The sequence below is a fragment of the Dasypus novemcinctus genome, chromosome 7, assembly GCF_030445035.2.
Source record: "Dasypus novemcinctus isolate mDasNov1 chromosome 7, mDasNov1.1.hap2, whole genome shotgun sequence".
NCBI classification, from domain to species: Eukaryota; Metazoa; Chordata; class Mammalia; order Cingulata; family Dasypodidae; genus Dasypus; species Dasypus novemcinctus.
In genome coordinates, this window is record NC_080679.1 from 49,725,437 (window position 1) to 49,744,619 (window position 19,183).

The 19,183-nt window shown below is 34.6% G+C and overlaps 1 protein-coding gene across 1 annotated transcript in view; it reads left to right on the plus strand.

Annotated features, from left to right (window-relative positions):
• Positions 1-19,183, plus strand: part of DNAH7 (dynein axonemal heavy chain 7) — a 334,263-nt gene that overhangs the window by 66,093 nt on the left and 248,987 nt on the right. The window contains exons 12-18 of the mRNA XM_058300437.1: positions 389-568; positions 5,637-5,909; positions 6,681-6,808; positions 9,456-9,534; positions 12,996-13,220; positions 16,144-16,290; positions 17,784-18,469. Of these exons, the coding sequence (XP_058156420.1) occupies positions 389-568; positions 5,637-5,909; positions 6,681-6,808; positions 9,456-9,534; positions 12,996-13,220; positions 16,144-16,290; positions 17,784-18,469 (1,718 nt within the window). The remainder of the gene's footprint in view (positions 1-388; positions 569-5,636; positions 5,910-6,680; positions 6,809-9,455; positions 9,535-12,995; positions 13,221-16,143; positions 16,291-17,783; positions 18,470-19,183) is intronic.

Here is a 19,183-nt window from a genome sequence, read left to right on the forward strand (position 1 = left end):
CCTTAACAGGAAAACTTAGGCCGTAGTGGCTGTGGAAAGCTTCTACAGAGAGCCCTTTCTTTCTCTGGAAGGATGTACTGGTTACATCCTTGAACTTGAACTTGAATGTTCTCCTCTTCATCTTTCTTTCTTGCATGATTCTAGAATCCCGTTGCCATTCACAGCCCCTTTTGTCTGGGACCTTGACCCTGTAGTTGACTTGTAGGTCTAATGCATACTAGAGACCAACAAGTCTAGCTGGAAATCCTTCTTTCTCTTCTTAGGAGAGCTACACCTTGCCAGGGCATAAAAGGAAAGAAGTTCATGTTCTCATGAAATCTAGTTCAGATACGTTCCTTAGTCTATTACAATATGTATATGTTTTAAATATTATTTATTTGTTTTGCAGGATTCTGTTAGAGCCTTTGAACATCCAGGTTTCATCATGAGGCTGATTCTCGATAATGATACTATTAAGTTTGAACCTGAGTTTAATGACTATAGAGATATTCTTCTAAATGTTTATGATGTCATGATTAAGGCTGTCAGTTTTGTGCCAAGAGTTGAGACAAAATTGTACTCCAAGTGGGTAAGTAACAAAATTGTATTCTAAGTGGGTAAGTAACAAGTATATTCTGAGTATTTGAATTTGCATAGTGCTATTCACTTCAAATAATTTCTGGAAGTCGCGGGCAGAATATAAATGGCCTAGTGATATTGGCTCCTAAGGAAATTTGTAAAAACAAAAACGAAAAAAACTATTTTCCCATTAGCTTCTCATAAAATATATCTACTTTCTTTTGTAGGAATTAAACTTGTGATTAGATTTGAGGCACTTAATAAGTCTGCTTTTGAGGCATTCATAGCATGCTATGGATCTCCATTAAAAATTTCCAGTTCTGTAAAACTGTCTTCCCATTAATTATTCTTCTCATATGCCTTTTTTTCATAAATGATTAGCTCCCATCTCCACACTTGCGACTCATTGATTCTATCTTCCCTTTTTTACTCTTTGGCCAAATATTTAACATAGCTATGCTGAACTATATACAACATTGCAACAGTAGTTATTACAGTCTAATATATATTGATATGATATGTCTGAAAATTTCTTACGTTACAAGGTTTTCAGGTTTTATTGGTCCAATCAGTAGCTTTCTTCTTTCATTTCTATTTTTAAAACACTTTAAGAATATATCACATGTACAAAGAGTACAGGAGACGAGTGTGTGAAGTTTGAATGATAAAATTAACATGTGCCTAAATCCAACTTAAGGAATAGAATATTACAGATACCTTTAGCACCTTCCCTATGTTCCAGTTGTTCCTTCCCTTCCACAGGAAGAGCTCCCCCCCTTTAGCAAAATAATCAGAATCCTGAATTTTGTATTTATTATTCTTTAATAGATTTGTTCATTTTTTCCATGTCTTTGTATAAATGGAGTCATATTATATGTAATCTTCTTGGCTTGCTTTTTCCCCCCACTTAACATATAATTGTGAAATGTTCATTTTGAGGATATTATTATCTTTTCCACTGAGTTTCTAATTTTTTAATTAGTTTATTTTTATTTCCTAGGAATTTCATTAGGTTTCCAAATAATATGTTGTAATTCCAATCTACATCTTTAAAGACCTAATCTTGCTTTTACTGACCCCTGCTCCTGGTGGTTTACTTTTTTGGGTGCTTTTTACTTTTTCACTATGGGCTTACATATGTAAGAACTTCATGCAAGGAAATCTTTGAGGTCTTGGTTTAAATAGATTTTTCTAGGATCTGCAAATTCTCTTGCCAGGTTCTCTGGAGGCCCCTGGAGGCTAAGGATCATTTTTTAAAAACTAAAATTTCATCTAAGGTTTTGTGGTTAACTTAGGTAATGTGAATACTGGCCCAAATCTGTATGAAAATAGGCCCCTGATTACAAATTCCAAGGGTAACATCCTTTTTCTTCTCCACTAAGAAGGCCAAGCAGAACATTTTCTTTATGTTCCCCCACTTTCATTCAAAGGTTTTCACCTTTCTACATTCTGAAATTTTGTCACCGCAGAACTCTTACTCTGAGCTGGTGTTAAATTTCAGTGCTTTTGGTTTTATAGGAAGGTATCATTTATAACTTCCTTTATAACTAACTTTGCTCAGGCTTAAGGCTTTGCCTCTGACAGCCACCCCATCTCTAGCCCAACTCACACACACACATATATGCATACACACATACAACCTTTGTTGGAGACTCATTAATGCAAAACCCCAGGCTCTCAGGAATTAGCAGGCTCCCCAGGACAGCTGCTCACTTCTGTATACAATTACCGCTCTCAGTTCATTCTTTGAATTGAATACCGCTCTCATTTTTTTGACTCTTATCTTAATTATTTTGCCTCCTTGGCTATAAACTATGATATTTTTAGCATTTCCCCCCAACATATTTATATGTTTTGAATTAGGTAGTTGTTTTCAGGGTATCTATTCCTCATGTTGCCATAACTGGAAGTCTCTCAGGAAACTTGCTGTTTATTTTGTCCTCTTTTAAACTGCAATTCATCTATTGCATTCTTCTCTATTTGATTGACACCCTGCCTCTTTTCAAAATGATTTGAGGAAGTTTATGAAACAGACAAATATAATAAGTCCATAGGTTAAAAGTTACAAGACAAAGTGCTAAGTGAATAAAAGGAACTTACATAATCATCTAAGTGAATATAGTTATGTTTTTATGGTTATAAAACATGGCCCTAAATATCCTGGTTTCTAAAATAAAGAGAAAAATATTACAATTTTTAACTAGGGTTTAAAAGGTTAATTTTAGACTGTATAGAGGGTGAACAATGTTTTTTCCTGGTATTAAATTGTGAGGGATGGGTCTTACATGGGACATTTATATACAGGGTAATGGTTTGGAAACCCTTTCAGTATCACCTGGTGACATTTTAAAAATACAGATTCTATAGTGGTGCCCCGGTAATGCAGATTGACAATAACAGTCAGAAATCTGTATTAGTCATCCAAAGTGATGCTGATGCAAAATATCAGAGATCTGTGACTTTTATAAAGGGTATTTATTTGGGGTAGACGCTTACAGTTACCAGGACATAAAGCGTAAGTTACTTCCCTCACCAAAGTCTGTTGCCATGTGTTGGAGCAAGATGACTGTTGATGTCTGTAAGGGTTCAGGCTTCCTCTTCCTCTCTAAAGACTCCGTGGTCCCAGCTTCTTCCAATATCAGTTGTAGGCGGGAATAAGTCTCTCTCTCCCGGGGCTTGTTTCTCTCTGGGTTCAGCTGCTCTGCTCTTTCCATTAGGCCAGCTGTAAACTATCAGGGAAATGGCTTGTCTCTCTTCCCAGGGCCTCTGCCATGTCTAATGGAGCTTTCTCTTTCCTTATATATATGCTTCTCTGTGTGCTTACTTGCTGGGTTCCAGGATCAAAACTCCACCTTTCTCATGCCATGTTGTTTTCTCTGTGAGTCCCTGCCCACCAAGTAGGCGGGGACTCAACATCCTACTGACAATGCCCTATCAAAGCCTTAATCATTATTTAATAAAATAAATGTTAAACCTCTGAGTCCAATCCAATCTAATATGCCCAAAGGAACAGACTAGCCTTCAAACATAATCCAATATCTATTTTTAGAGTTCATAAACAATATCAAACTACTACAAATCAGTACTGGCCAGATATCCTTAGATGATTTTCACAATCAGTCAGAATTGGAGACAATTGATATATAAGGTACTTTGAGTAGGATAATTAAACATGGTTTAAATGATATTTGAAGAGCAATTTGCAGAAGTGGAATTCATATAACTGTTTCTTATCACAAACTTTCATAGAAACAAAGTGAAATTAAAATGCATTTTTTTTCATAGAAGGCAAACCTACAAGGGGCTAAGATGCTGTAAGTCCAAGCACATCACCATCTTATATTTGATAGACTTTAGTACATAAGAGGAATTGATACATGTCACATACAAAAAACTATTTTCCTTAACTCTTTTTTTCTCTCTTTATTTTTTTTTAAATGTTACATTAAAAAAATATGAGGTACCCATATACCTCCCACCCTCCTCACCCCACTCTTCCCACATCAACAATCTCTTTCATCATCATGGGACATTCATTGCATTTGGCGAATACATTTTGGAGCACTGCTGTACCACATGGATAATGGTTTACATTGTAGTTTACACTCTCCCTCAGTCCACCCAGTGGGCCATGGTAGGACATACAGTGTCCAGCATCTGTCCCTGCAGTACTGCCGAACAGCTCCAAGTCCTGAAAATGCCCCCACACCATATCTCTTCTTTCCTCTCCCTAACCTCAGCAGCTACCGTGGCCACTTTCTCCACATTAATCCTACAATTTCTTCCATTATTAATCACAATAGTTCCATAGTAGAATATCAGTAAATACACTCTAATCCATACTCTATTCCTCCATCCTGTGGACCCTGGGATAATTCTTAACTTTATAATATAGTTCTGAAATTCAGGTATCCAATTCTGTTTGTGAAAACAGAGCTTAGGCTTTGGAAATCATACAGGCAGTGAACAATTTTAAAACACATTCTGTAACGAATGTTACAGAGTTTCACATGCTATGATTTCACATTACATACAGTACTTAATATAGAGTGCTTTATCCTGAATTCCTTTTTTGAGAGAAGGTGATACCAAGGATCTACTGAGCCCAGGAGTGAAGTAGTGGATGATGGTGGGAGTCACTAATAAAATTCTCATGAAACATCTAGTGCTAAGCAATCTGGATTCTTGAAGTGTCCACTAGAGGGCAGAGTGGGCAAATGCACCCTGGGCAACTGAACAGATTACCCAGTTCTCTAAGATATCCTCTATCAATTTAGATGCTGGAGAACATCCACGAAAGACAGTGGTTTTTATTTGCCACAGTTAAAAATCCCTTCTTCTGGGTGGTGGTCAGAGCATATGTATTTTAAAGAATAACTTGGTTGAAGATAAAGCATGTAGGCACTTGTCCTTTTATTTGAAATGGGAAGGAGAGAAGCTGTTAAGATTTGTTTGCTTATTTAAAATTGTTGCCTGGATCATCTTGTACCCTATTATTCTAGTGATGATAACATAATACAAATTTTGCAACCAGGGATTTTAGTCTGTTCAGTTGCTGTTCACAGAATTAAAGATTAAAGTTAAATGATGAGTAAATAATCTTTTTTTTTTGTTCTAGATAGATTAGTCCTCAAGAGAAAAAAGTACAGTGATCAAAGAACATGATGATCTGACATTGCACTACTTTATTTTTTAATAACGTATAATCCAAGTTTTACCTTATAAAGTTAGCACATAACTATTGTACAAATGAAATGTAGATTTTGCTTTTTACATTCTGTATATTTTCAAATGGCTGCTCTTTGATCCATACTGAAAAACAAAACTAGGTAGCCTTAAGGGAAAACAAAAAATTATACGAAACCTAGATATTTAAAATACTGCTGTGATTAGACTAAATCTAAGCTGTTATCTATCAAAAGTATCTTTCTGTAGAATTTAGTTTAGAAAAACAAAAAGACCTTCTGAATAAAGAAAGAGGACAATATGGTAATACTGGCATTTTTGCAAAGATAAATCATATGGTTAACTTACATTTAAATTATTTTCAATAACTAATATTTTTCCCCCTTGTGCAGGAAAGTAAGTCCAAACCAACAACCTTGAAACCAATAATTTTGGATCAAATTCTAGATGTTCACAAAAAAAGGATTAGTGAAGTGATTGAGAAAGAGAGCTTGGCACCTAAAGAACACCTCAAACTCTATGACAAGTATAATTTTTTGGTTACCAGAAAAGCTGAGAAAGATGTTGATGCTTTCCTTGCAGAAAATCATCATTATGAGGCAATAATACATGAAATTCGCAAATATCAAAAATTAATGGAGGAAATACAGTACACATCTAGAAAGGTACACAACCCCAGTTGTATTCAACTGTTTTCTGTATCTAATGGTCTTTTCCTGGTTTCATCAGCATGCATATTTATAACATACTGTGAAAGAATTAGACCATTAAGATCAAAGGAAAAATATTTATTGAATCTCTGATATGTGCCAAACCCTGAGAATTGTGTTGAGCCCTGAGAATAAGAAAGAAAACAAGACAGACGTTGTTTTTGTCTTCTTGGAGCTGATAGTCTAGAACCACAATTCCAACTTTTAAGTACCTTATATAATTTGCCGAAGAAATTTCCAAGAACTTAATATTGTTTGCTTTAGTGCTTATAAATCTTCTGGACAATACAATAGTTACATCAAAATTTGGTAAGTAAGTAAATTTGGTTTAGTAAGACATAAAATTTTCTTCTTTTGTCCTTTTTTTTTACAATTTTTCAAATTTTTTACCATGAAGATACATTACTTTTTTATATGAATTTGGAACCCACACTATCTATTTAACAAAAACTCAATTCTCCAAAATCTTTATATCATTTATTTTCCTGAAATAGATTTGACTTCTGAGGTAACAAACTCACCAACACGATTTATCCAGAAGATAGTTGCAAAATGCAAATGAATATTCATAAAACTCTGCCTGCATCATATTTTTAAAGAAAACTCGATCTTGTTAGATCACGCACAAAACAATCAGTATTGTGAGAAGGGCAAAGTTGAGAATCTTTTATTTTTAGTTTTCCTCATGCTTATTAAAAGTTTGCCTTTCAATATTTAATGTTGCAGACTGTTCGTTTAGGAATGTTTGAAATGCACTGTGATGAATTGATCAGAGCTCTGGTGAAGCGAGCAGACATTATTTGTGGAAAACTTATAAATAAAATGTTCAGAGATCATCAAGAAATAAATACAAGGTATTTTGGTGATAGTGATTATATTTTTATCTTTGGGGGAGTTTGCCAGGCTGATATGACAAATACCACACAACAGCCTTCTTAAACAATGAGAATTTATAGTTTGGCGGCTAAATGGAATTTAAAAACAAAATACTGGCAAGACTTTCTTTCTCCCTGAAGACTGTTGTGTTCTGGCACTGGCCACTGGCTTTCTAGTCGCATGGTGATGTCCTCTCCTTTCTGGCTTCTGTGACTTCTGGGTTCTCTTTAAAAGGCCTCCAGTAGCCCAGATTAAGACCCACTCTCATTTAGTTGGGCCACACCTTAACTAAAAATAACATCTTCGGGAGGTCTTTTTTACAGTGGATTCACACCCACATGAATGCAGATTAAGATGAAAAACATGTTTTCTTCTGAGGTATATGATTCAGTCTACCGCTGTGGAGAGGGTTAAGTAGATCTGTCACTCAATCAAGGCAATGGATTAAAGCAGTGTCATAAGTGATCCAAAAAATAATAAGAATAATAACGCCAAGGCTTCTTTCTATTTTACTTTTTGTGTGTTATATTGTTGTTATTATTATTTTTTTCACCACAAGTTTGCTTTCCCAATGATTTGACTTAAGATAGTATTAAAAGACATTTGTATTTCCTTTGTACAAGTCAGGTGGACATCATCTAACTTGAGATTTTTTAATTTGTGTAATCAAGACATAATGTGGGTTTTTAAAGTGAATTTATACCATAATTACCATGTGACTAAAGGGGCACTCAAATTTGGAACTGCATCGTACTATAATTAGTCTTAAAGGCCATGGTAACTTATCTGATCTGAAAATGCATTTATTAAGTAATCTGGAAGTTTTTAGGGAAACTGACTCACTGACTCAAGTTACTAAAGTGTAAAGCAGAATACCTGTTCATTTAAGACAAAGTATGACTTGTCCTCAAACATTTGCTGCTAGTGTTCCTTGAGTGACCTCTTTCTGGTATCAGTTGCATGGAAAAAAACCAAATAATCAGAATGTTTTCTAATGGTAATTATATCAGAGAAATAAATTAGATCACTTAAAAAAATGTTTTGTTGTTTTTTCTTTCAGGCTGCTAAGAAGCCTGAAGGGGGAGTGTCATTTACCTATGTGTTAGGCACAAGACCAGGCACTTGGGTTCTAAATATGAATAAAACTGCTCAAAGAGTTTACAATATTGAAGGAAATATAGAAATATACACCAATAAATTCCAGTATGCTACAGTAAATACTGTGCTGAGTAGAAAGTACGAGTCACAGAGTTAGAAAAGAGAAGGAAGCAGTTCTCTTTCAGGATGGGGGTTAGAGGCAATGAGGGAAATCAGGTAAGGCTGCAAAGAGCTGAAGTGATGTGTGAATTTCATTTTGAAGGGTAAGTAGGAGTTTGCTAGGTGAACAAAGTGGGTGAAAGAATTCCAGGTGAGAACATAGTATGTAGAAGACAGTGAGGTATGAAAATAGCATGATACATCCCAAGAACTAGGAATGGTTTGTACTGCTACCCACAGACACAGAGGGAGAAGTGGGTAAGGCTAATGGTGAAAAGTGAGGGCACTGCATGAGAGAGGACAGGACTTGGGTAGCTTATCAAGGAATCACAATCATATATTTAGCTTAAAGCACTTTTCCTATGAAAGTACTAGAGAAATAGTGAACATTTCTTTTACTGATGGCTTTCAACACTGAGTGAAATATTTATTTTAGTTACTTTGCCACTTTCCCTGCCTCTTAATTGCCCTCTGAGCTCACACCAGTCCTCCTTTCCCTTTTCTCCTAATTATTTCTCTTACCTCTCACCAGATCCTCTGGATATACAGAGGCCATATCAGGACTGTTACAGGAACCATTAGATAAGAATTACCCTTAAATTCTTATTCCTACATCTCTCAACTTGCCCTACCCTAAACCCTTTCATCTCTGTCTCCCCTACATTCTTAGAGAGCAAGGAGTCTGTCCCACTGTCACAGCATTCAAAGCTCTTCCCTCTACCTATTCTGTCGGCACTATTGCCTCTCATCCCTCTAGACCTGGCTCCACCAGTTGTTTCCACTGTTCCTGCATTTTAAACCCCTCCTCTGCTGAGTCTACCTCTGAGGTTTACAAACATGTTCAAATTCCTCTTCCATCTTCCAGCCCTACTTCAAACCTACTTAATTACAATGATATTTCTTTTCACCTTCTCCTCACAGTCAGTCTTCTTGGATAATTTTCTACGTAATTTACCCTGGCCTTCTTAGCCCCCACTATTATTTCTGTCCCCACAGTCAGTTCATTATTTATGTTGTCTTCAACTGAAATCTGTAACAAATATTTCCACAAGAACCCTTTAAGATTCTACATTAGAAATGATTTTTATATTCCTGACTTTGATATTGGATTACACATTATTTTATCCATTTCTGGATCTCTGTCACTTAATACAGTTTGGAAAGTAATAGATAATTATTAAGTGTGTACTGAATGAATAAATAAATGAACCCAAATTTGTTTTTTCAATTTGTTAGATTAGATGTCATGTAGGTAAATTGTAATCTTACTTTTTCATGTAATGGAGCATATAAATAGTACACAGGATTGTATTTAGGAATGAAACTGAATTATAAATATGTAAGATAGTTTTTTTCCTGGTGTTTCAGATTATGTGATGAATTTGAGAAGATAGCAGAAAAAGCTCTTAGTACTCCTCCAAGTACAACAGAACTAATGGAAATGAAGGTATTATTTATAAATTCCTTATAGGCATATGTATATCAATTGTTTATTGCCACAATAATGCTAAGTAATAAGGCACTCCAAAAGTTAAAACAGAGGCTTGAAATAATAAGGATTTATTTAGGTTTAGTTTATGAGTCTGCGTTTGGCGTTTTAGGTTAGGCCCTCCTGAATGGTTCTTCTGGTCTCGCTTGAGTGACTTATTTATCTGGGGTCGGCTGGCTTCAGTTGGGGTGACTAGTGCAATTATCTTTCAGCAATTTGACTCTGTTCCACTTGACTCCCAAACTCCTGCAGGCTACTCTGGATAATGGAAGAGGTGAAGTATCGGGGTTGTTAATGCAGTCATCTACCAGGATATTTTGTAAAGATTTTCAATAATCATTACTATGCTGACAGGCATACTGGGAGGTGTGGTCACCTTTCGTTTTTTGACCCACAAGTACTTAAATCTTAAGTAATATTTTTTGTTTTACATAAGAGGTATCTTTCATTATAAACTAAAATTTTCTATGATAATATGCTGAAATATATTCTGTTTTGAGCATAGGATTTGTGGTACTGAAAATATCAGTAGATGAGTTTCACTTTCACCCTTTTTCATATTACTTTTGTGGTCCATATCTCCTTAATGGCAAATGTAAAAATATAAAACAAATAGTTAATCCACATTTAATTTTATTTGCTTTTCATTCTTTCCATATAGAAAGCCTTTGCAGTATTTTTTTTCATTTTCTATCCGTCTCAAAAGCCAAAAAGAGCACTTTGATTTTTAGATTTTAAAATATTGAAATGGACCCAACAAAACATGTAAAAATCATTCAAAACCTTATATCAGCAGGAAATTACAAAAGGAGTATAAAAAAATTGTATTTTCAATGACTGTTTAATATGAGGAGAGTCAATAATACTCTCTAACCATCACTGGAGGTATTTAGGAATTTCAGGTTATTTAATTTGCATTTCTACTGTCCATGGAAACCTTTAGCAAAATTAGGAAATAGGAATTCATTGCCTGGTATTTAAAATATGTCTGTACCTTAAAAAGGTTTATTCCCAAGTGGAAAAATAGTTGGTCAATTTATTCAATTAAGAAACCAGGCATTTATTGCCAAAAAGGAGAAATAAAAATCAGTTATTTGACTATCTAGAAAGCTAAATATTTAACTAAATTTCAAAAATATATTTTCAGTTAGACATTTTGCTACTTGTGGAAACCACCATGGCTTCCATCCTATTTGTTTGGATTAACAACATAAAGGCATTTAGTCTAATTACAATGACATAACAATGAATGATTTCTGGGCAAGTTTGCTTGTTTTTTCTTTTTAATTACAAAAGTAAAAATTTAAACTATGTGGAATTGTATAAAGTAAAAAATAAAAATTCTTCCTTTCCTTTTCCATAATTTCATTTCTTAGGGGTAACAATTCTTTACAATTTGGTAGAACTCTTTTCTTTCCAAACTTATTTTTCTCTCTATTAAAAGAGGTAAAACACTAGTGAAAGAGAGATGAATAGAGAGAGCCAAATAGAAATAGCAAGGAGCAGTCTGAAAATAATTTTTAAAAAATTTAGGAGTGTTTACCTCAGGAAGGGGGCGTGAAGGATAAGGAAAGTGATCATGGGCGGGTGCAACAGGCCCAGTTTTCTCATTTTTCAATGAGGTAAAGGTTTCCTTTGGAATTTATATTATTAAAATACGTAGATAAATCAATATGTATAAAAAGATCTGTGATATATGTATGTACATACACATGTACAACTCACACATGTTCTATGCACTTGCTCTCACACACACGCACACATACATACATGGGTTTGTTTTTGCAAAAACAATCATCACATCCTCTGCTGCAAATTACTTTATTCACGTAATAATAGACCTCAATGTTTCTTCTACTATAATAGGCCTCTTACCTTTTTTCCAAAATTGTTAGTCTGTTATCCCTATCTGATTTATTAAATGATCTGTCATTTCATCCCTGATTTATATGTGCTTCTATTAACGCTAAATTTCCTTATGAACGTGGATCTATTGCTGAAGTCTCTATTCTGCTTTACTCCCTATTCCTGGGTCAGACAAGAACTATTTAAATTATTGCATCTGTACAGTATGTTTTGGAATTTTTTGGCCTTAGTCTCTATCAGTTTTCTTTTCATGATTATTTTTGCTATTCTTGGGTATTTACTTTTTAGAGAATTATAGCAAATTCAAATTTTTAAAATATCAGTGCAATTTTGATGGGAATTGAATGAATTTTATAGACGGATTTGAGGAAAATTTACATCTTTACCGTATCTTAACTTCTAGAAGCATATGTTTATATATTTATTCAGTACTTAAAAAAATGTCCTTCGATAAAGTTTTATAGCTTTCCTCATAGAAGTCTAGCACATTTCTTATTAAATTTGCCCATAGTTATTTTTTAGTTTTTGTAACTGTTAAGAACAGTATTTTTTCCACTATAGTTTCTCTCACTGGTACTGCTGATGTATATAGAAGCTATTGCTTTTGTATATTTAGTTTGTATCTGTTCGTTTTGAACTCGCTTACTCCCTGAAATCTCCATGACTTGGTTGGCTGATTTTTTGTTTGTTTGTTTGTTTGAAGGGGGTTACTCTCTGAGAAGGAAAGGTAGTTGTATGACAAACTTTCCAACATGTACGACTTCATTTTTCTTTTAATTGTCTTGTCATGTTGACTAGGTCATACAAGGCCCTGTGGGGTCTCTGACCTCCATTTACCTCTTCAGCCTCCTGATTCTTCACTCTGTTCCTCCCCTTTCTGCTGCAGTCATGCTGGACCCTCAAGCCCTCACACCAACTCTCTCTGGCTACTGGACCTACACAGTTTTCTGCTGCTTGCAACCCTGTCTCCTTTCCCATTTCCTTATTAATTTCTACTCACCCATCTGCTCTCATCTTTTAGGAAACTAGCCTCACCCCTTGTTGCTTCACGTCCCTATTTCACATTCTGAGCAGCGGTACATTCCCTCAGCAGCACTCCTCTCTCTTGCAAATTTGTGATTTTACATTGTTATGGTGACTATTTGACAAATACCTGTCTCCCTAAACAGACTCTTAGCACCATGGGGGCAAAGGCTATGTCTGTTTTTTTGTCATGTTGAATTGCCAGCACCTGTACCACAGGAGGTACTCAATAACTATTCAGAAAGAATAAATGACATCTCTCAGATATCTGAGCGATGTCTGCTTCATATCTTCCAGTAACTCTTAGTGTTCTACGATTTTCCATTGCCTTTATGTGTTGTTATTTTTATTTCTGTTCTGTCACTTTAGTAGCAGAATATAGGAGGGATGAGAACTGAATTGTTCCACAGTCCATTATCTTGAACCGAAGGTCTACACTTTTCTGTGCATATTTATTCAATGTATTTCCACAGATTTTTTTTACATTAACTGTTCACTGAAATGTCATCTGTAATTTTTGTTTTCCCCAGGCTTATATTCAGAAAGTGGAGGCAACTGAGATGATTGAACTGGAACAGAGATTAGTGGATTCCAAAAACTGCCTTGCCTTCCTCATTGAGTGTGCCAACTTTTCTCCTGCAGACATTAGACTAAATAATAATGTTTTCCAATGGTATGGGAGAATGGGAGAAATTTTTGAAGAACACAGGAAAATAGTTAAAGAAAAAACAGAACAATATCAAGAAGGTCTTAAGGTTGGCATCATAGATACTTTTAATTATTTTTGTTTCCTGGAAATGTTTTTAATTTTTTTGTAAAGCATCATCAACTCTTCTGTTTCAAAAGCCATATATTTTAGCTTTCTCATACTATAAACCTTAGTAGAAGGTAATACACATTTGGAGAGAATGAATAGTATTCACTGGATCAAGTGTGGGGTCATTTCTTGATTTTTCAAGATAACAACAAATACTGTTATCTTATAATACTACTATGTATTTTATATAATCTATAATGTTCTCTTGATTTGGCTATTTTATTTTTTAAAAGATTAATTAATTTATCACCCCCCTTCCCTTCCTCATGCCTGCTGTTTTTGCTGTCTGTGTTGTCTTCTCTTCTCATTTTCTCTCCTTTAGGATTCACCAGGATTCAATCCTGGAGACTTCTGACAGGGAGAGAGGTTTCCTGTCAATTACATCACCTCAGTTCCTGGTTTCTGCTGCACTTCACCTTGACTCTCCCCTTCATCTCTCTTTTGTTGTGTCATCATCTTGCTGCGTGACTCACTTGTGTGGCGAACTGGCTTCACACAGGCACTGGCTGGCCCCAGGAGGCCCCAGGAGGCCCCAGGGATCAAACCCAGGTCCTCCCATATGGTAGGCGGAAGCTGTATCAGTTGAGTCACATCCGCTTCCCAATATTTTATTTTTATCATTTGAATGTCAAAACTCCCTTGTTGAAATGTGTCTTCCAACTTTGAAACATTCAAACTCTCCTAAGAACTGTGCCCAGCTATCATTCTAACACTCAATGGTTCTAACTGATTTTTTTTGTCTTCCATATGAGATACTTTGTGATTTGGGCCTCTCAACTCATCCAGCCTCACCTCCTACTTTTCTCCTTCCTTGCTCTTGACTTTTTGGTAACCCTGAGCTATTTCTATGTCCCAGTACATTCCATGCTCTCCTAGACCTTGTGCCTCTCATATATTTTCTCCATGTGCCCTGGAACTCTGTTCCCCCTCCGCTATGCTTGTCATTCTGGCATATTCAATTTATTTTCTGAGAGCACCTCTTAGACCTCGGGACTAAATCTCCTTTGCTCCTGTTGCACTTTTAACATATCTCCACTTGACTAATTATCCTATCCCCTTGTTATTATTTTCTATGTCTAGATCTCCCCATTAGATGATGAGTGCCTCAAGAGCAGGGCTGTCTCATTTTTACTTTTTCTCCATTTATATCTCAACCGGCTAACATAATAACTGACACACCGGAATATCATGAGAACTCCATAGTTGCCGTCTGAATATTATTTTTAGTCTCATTTTACAGATGAAGAAACTAAGGTTTCCAGAGGTTAAGAAATTTGTTCTGGGTCAGCCAGTAGAGATGTCCTTTGATAGCAAGCCTAGCTCTCTTTCTAGTACACTACAAGAAATATACTTAATTAGCAGAATATATTGTTTGTAGAATAATTTATAGTCTTAGAAAAAACACCATCTCATACTATAGTCTATATTTCTATTTTATATTTAGGCCATTAAAAAATTTAAAAACTTGTGAAAAATATCATGAATAGTAAATATTAGGCATATAAGTTGCAATATAATAGACTCTCAGAAAATTACTAAAATAGTCAAAAATTATCTATGCTTTGTTGTAAAGTATGCTATTTCACAAACTACATATAATGTTGATGAATTTTTAATTTTGTTTTCCTTCTCTCACTGGGGCCAGTGCAATGAATTTGTTAGGAAAGGGCAAAAATCAACCTAGAAAACCTATAAAGTAGAGAATCTATTTTTGAATAACCTAGAATTGATTTTTGAATAATTTATTTAGAACTATTTATTTTAGAGCCACTTAACTGCAATGTTGTAATAAGCCTTTCTCATTTAAATACACACACACATACCTGTTTTATATTGGAGAACTATAGTTTTTAGACTTTAAAATCTTGATTTATTTACCTTATACATTTCTTGCAAAGAAAGCCCATAAGACAGAGTATAATCTTAGACTACCTTGTTTTAAGCATTGCTATTTGAAGGGCATATCTGCATGTTAGAACACAATTTAAGAAATTCCTTTCATTCCAATTGTTTGTAATAATGTCACATATAGTTTTATACCCCTTAGTACATTTGTGGTTTCTTTTGGTCCAATATTTGATTATTATGAGATTTTTCAAATGCTCATAAATCATTTGCATATTACTCAGGGTTATCCATAGAAAAAGAACCCAAGGATATATATATAGAGAAAATAAGACTTATTATAAGGATTGGTTCATGCTACTGAGAGGGCTGGGATGTCTGAACTCTGTAGGTCAGGCTGAAAGCTGGAAATTCAGGCAAAGGAGATACTGAAGTCCTTAGTCTGAATTTCCCAGGGGGAGCTGGCTGTCTAGAAATTCCAGCAAGAGCTAATTGGGTGAGGAAAATAACCACATTGCTATCAACTGATTATAGATGCAACCAACTGACTGTAGATGCAAATCTCATCTTCACAATACCCTCACAGCAACAATTATGGCAATGCTTGACCAAACAACCTGGACACTATAACCTAGCCAAATTTACACATGAAATTAATCATCACAATTTGTGAGCATAAATTCTTTAGCTTATTGGAAAAAAAAGGCCATAGTTTAGTACATTCTTCTTCATTTTATTAGTTAGAACTTCTTACATAGCTAATACAAGGGTAAATCTTATCTAATTTGTCAAGTAGAGGTGAGTGAATTCAGGATGCTTTTTTTACTACAAAAATTTTTAATCCTGACTCTTAAAAGTCCTGTATATTTAGATAATCTTCCAGATCATCTCTTTCTTTATATTTTGTCATGGGTAAATATAATATTAATTCTGATAATTCTTATATTTAAGTTTTCTCTTGATGCTTAGGTGTTTTAATTTTCTGAAATAGTAACAAGTATTATTATTTTTATTAGTTACGATGTGAACGATTTGTGGAAGAACTGGAGAGTTATGCCAAGCAGGCAGAAGAATTTTATGTGTTTGGGGACCTTCAGGATATACAGCGATACTTGAAAAAAGCTCAGATACTGAATGGAAAGTTGGATTTAGCAGCAGAAAAGGTATAATTTGCAAATTCTTAAGAGGATGTATTAATATTAGTTTTCAATTGAAAAAGGATTAAATTTGTATAGGGTATGTACCTTTAATAAGTAGATTCTAATAAAATAGGTTAACTACATTTAATTAGAGAATAATTCAAATGACACCAATAGTTTTTATAGATATGCTTCAAGAGGTGCAACATTGCCATTTTCTATTGATAATGCCACATTTCAGTGGTCTTCGTCTTTTATTTTATAGATAGAATTATACCTCAGGTTGTCTCTCAATTTTTATTTTGCTTCATTTAAAGTAACTGAATTTTAAATCATTTAAATGGTAATATTTAGGAATCCATATTTTCAAACAGAAGTGAGCAAATTATAGCACTTGATTACTATTAAATAGTTTTTCCATCTTCATAGATGCCAGCTTAGACTTGGCTGCTGTATTTTTTTATTAGGCATATTATCTTTTCCCATCAAGCCACTTTGTTCCGAATACTTCTTCAGAGAAGGTAGAGAAGAAAAAGCCACACTCTTCGCTATATTAAAATGTTTAAGTGCATTTTTTATAAAAATAGAAAATATGGAAATAAACCCTTTTATGCTGCTCTATATTTTACTTTGAAAGATTTTAATAGTATAAATTCAGGTAGAGAAGTCATTTATAATAAGCAGAAATATGGAAACATGCATTCAAAAAAGAGAAAATTGTTTAGTTTTTTAAAAAACTGAGGCCTCCGAAATTTCATGTAACCTGCATAATTTACATATGGAGCACACATGTTCCAATTCTATAGGTTTTTCCTCAGAGCCACTGACATCCTCACATATTTTACCACTAAACTAAGAGGAGGCTTTCTTTGCCTCCTCTTCCTTACTTATCCTCAAGACCCAGCTCAGGTTGCATCTTCTCTGCAGAAACATCTGTGGCTGTGCTAATTCAGCACAACAGCTCTCCTTTGAGTGATAGCATTTTTTGTACATACTAGTTGCTTCATATTAAGCAGATACTGCCTTAAGATATCTCTTCTATTACCTTATGTTACTACTGAATAATTGTTCTTTAACTTTCCATTATGTATGACTTGCCTTCTCAGCTGGATTACCAATACCTTAGGGTCCAAATAGTTATTATAAGACTTTTTTTTCTATTTTCTCAGTACTGAACACAATGCTGTATATATTTAAAATACTTAAACTCTTTTTTAGTTAATGAATGAAGCTGCATGCTCAACATATCTGGGCAGGCAAAGATTTCTTTATATATGTAAATTTATTTAACTATTTTAGCTAACTTAACAGGTCTTTGCTCTCTGGAAATTGAAATGAAAAAAGAAATAGGAAAAAGAGATTACTGCTCCATTTCCCTAGATTATGGCTCAATTTAAGTTTAGTTTTAAGCCTTAACGAGAGTTCATTTGGGTCACATTTTGAAATATATATTTAAAATTTTTTAGAATATCATTCACTTTCAGAATAATTAATATATTTAATATCTACCCTTCCAGATTGAGCAGTTTAATGCTGAAGAGGAGGCATTTGGTTGGCTACCATCAATATATCCTCAACGGAAAAAAATCCAAGATAGTTTGAACCCTTATCTTCGTCTCTATGAAACTGCTGTTGAGTTTAGCACCAAATACAGAGCATGGACAGAAGGACCATATCACAAGATGAATCCAGACCAAGTAGAAATGGATGTTGGAAATTATTGGCGAGGGCTATATAAGCTGGAGAAAACCTTCCATGATTCTCCAAATGCTTTGGCAATAACGAAGAAAGTAAGAACAAAGGTAGAAGAGTTCAAGCAGCATCTTCCTCTCATTCAAGTGATCTGTAATCCTGGCTTGCGCACCAGGCACTGGGAGGCCATGTCCAGCATTGTTGGTTACCCCCTGCAGCCTTCAGAGGACTCCACCATTTTCTCCTTTTTAGAGATGAATCTGGAACCATATTTAGACAGATTTGAAGGTATTAGTGAAGCAGCTAGCAAAGAATATTCTCTTGAAAAGGCCATGGAGAAGATGATTACTGAATGGGAAGCAATGGAATTTGTCATTCTTCCTTATAGAGAAAGTGGGACATATATTTTGTCCTCAGTTGATGAAATTCAGATGTTGTTGGATGACCACATTATAAAAACGCAAACTATGCGAGGATCTCCATTCATTAAGCCTTATGAAAAGCAAATGAGGTAAAGTGATGTTTATATGACATTCCCTTGTATTTAATGATACAGTTTTTTTTGCAAATTGATTCTGCATATCATACTTAGTATTTTAAATAGTTCATTGTAAGGAATGTCAACCTTCATTGCTTTTGGAAGAGTATTAATCCCTTGTTATCATCTTAATGGTTTGTTAATTTCTATAATCATAACAAAGACCGTGGACATTCAGTATACAGATATTCATTTTAATTGCCTATAATCTTATCTTTTATATTTGACTCAGAAATAATTTTGTATCTGTAGATACCAGAATGTATACTTTGTAAACTAAAATAATCATGCCCTTTTCCAAATGTACTTATTAGTTTGTAGTAAATGATCACTGAATGTCTATTATAATTTCCATTCCTATGTAGGAAGGATGGTTAGATAAGTACAAAAGAATGAAGCTATGATTCTAGACTGGGGTTTTAGACATCTGACTAAAACCGATTAAATTAAAGCCTTATCCTGTCTGTCATTTTGATGTTTGTAATTTGTACTAAGAAGTTCATATCTTACTTCAAAAAACAGACAGCAATTCCAAATCAGACTGCCATTGCAATTTGAATTTGCATAGTGATGGAAAGCTAATTGTTTAGTAATATTTCCCTACAGTTAATGACATATTAGTATAAACTTGAGTGTGCTCTGATCAGAGTTGACTCAGTCCCTGTATTTGGTTGTTCTCCCTCCTGC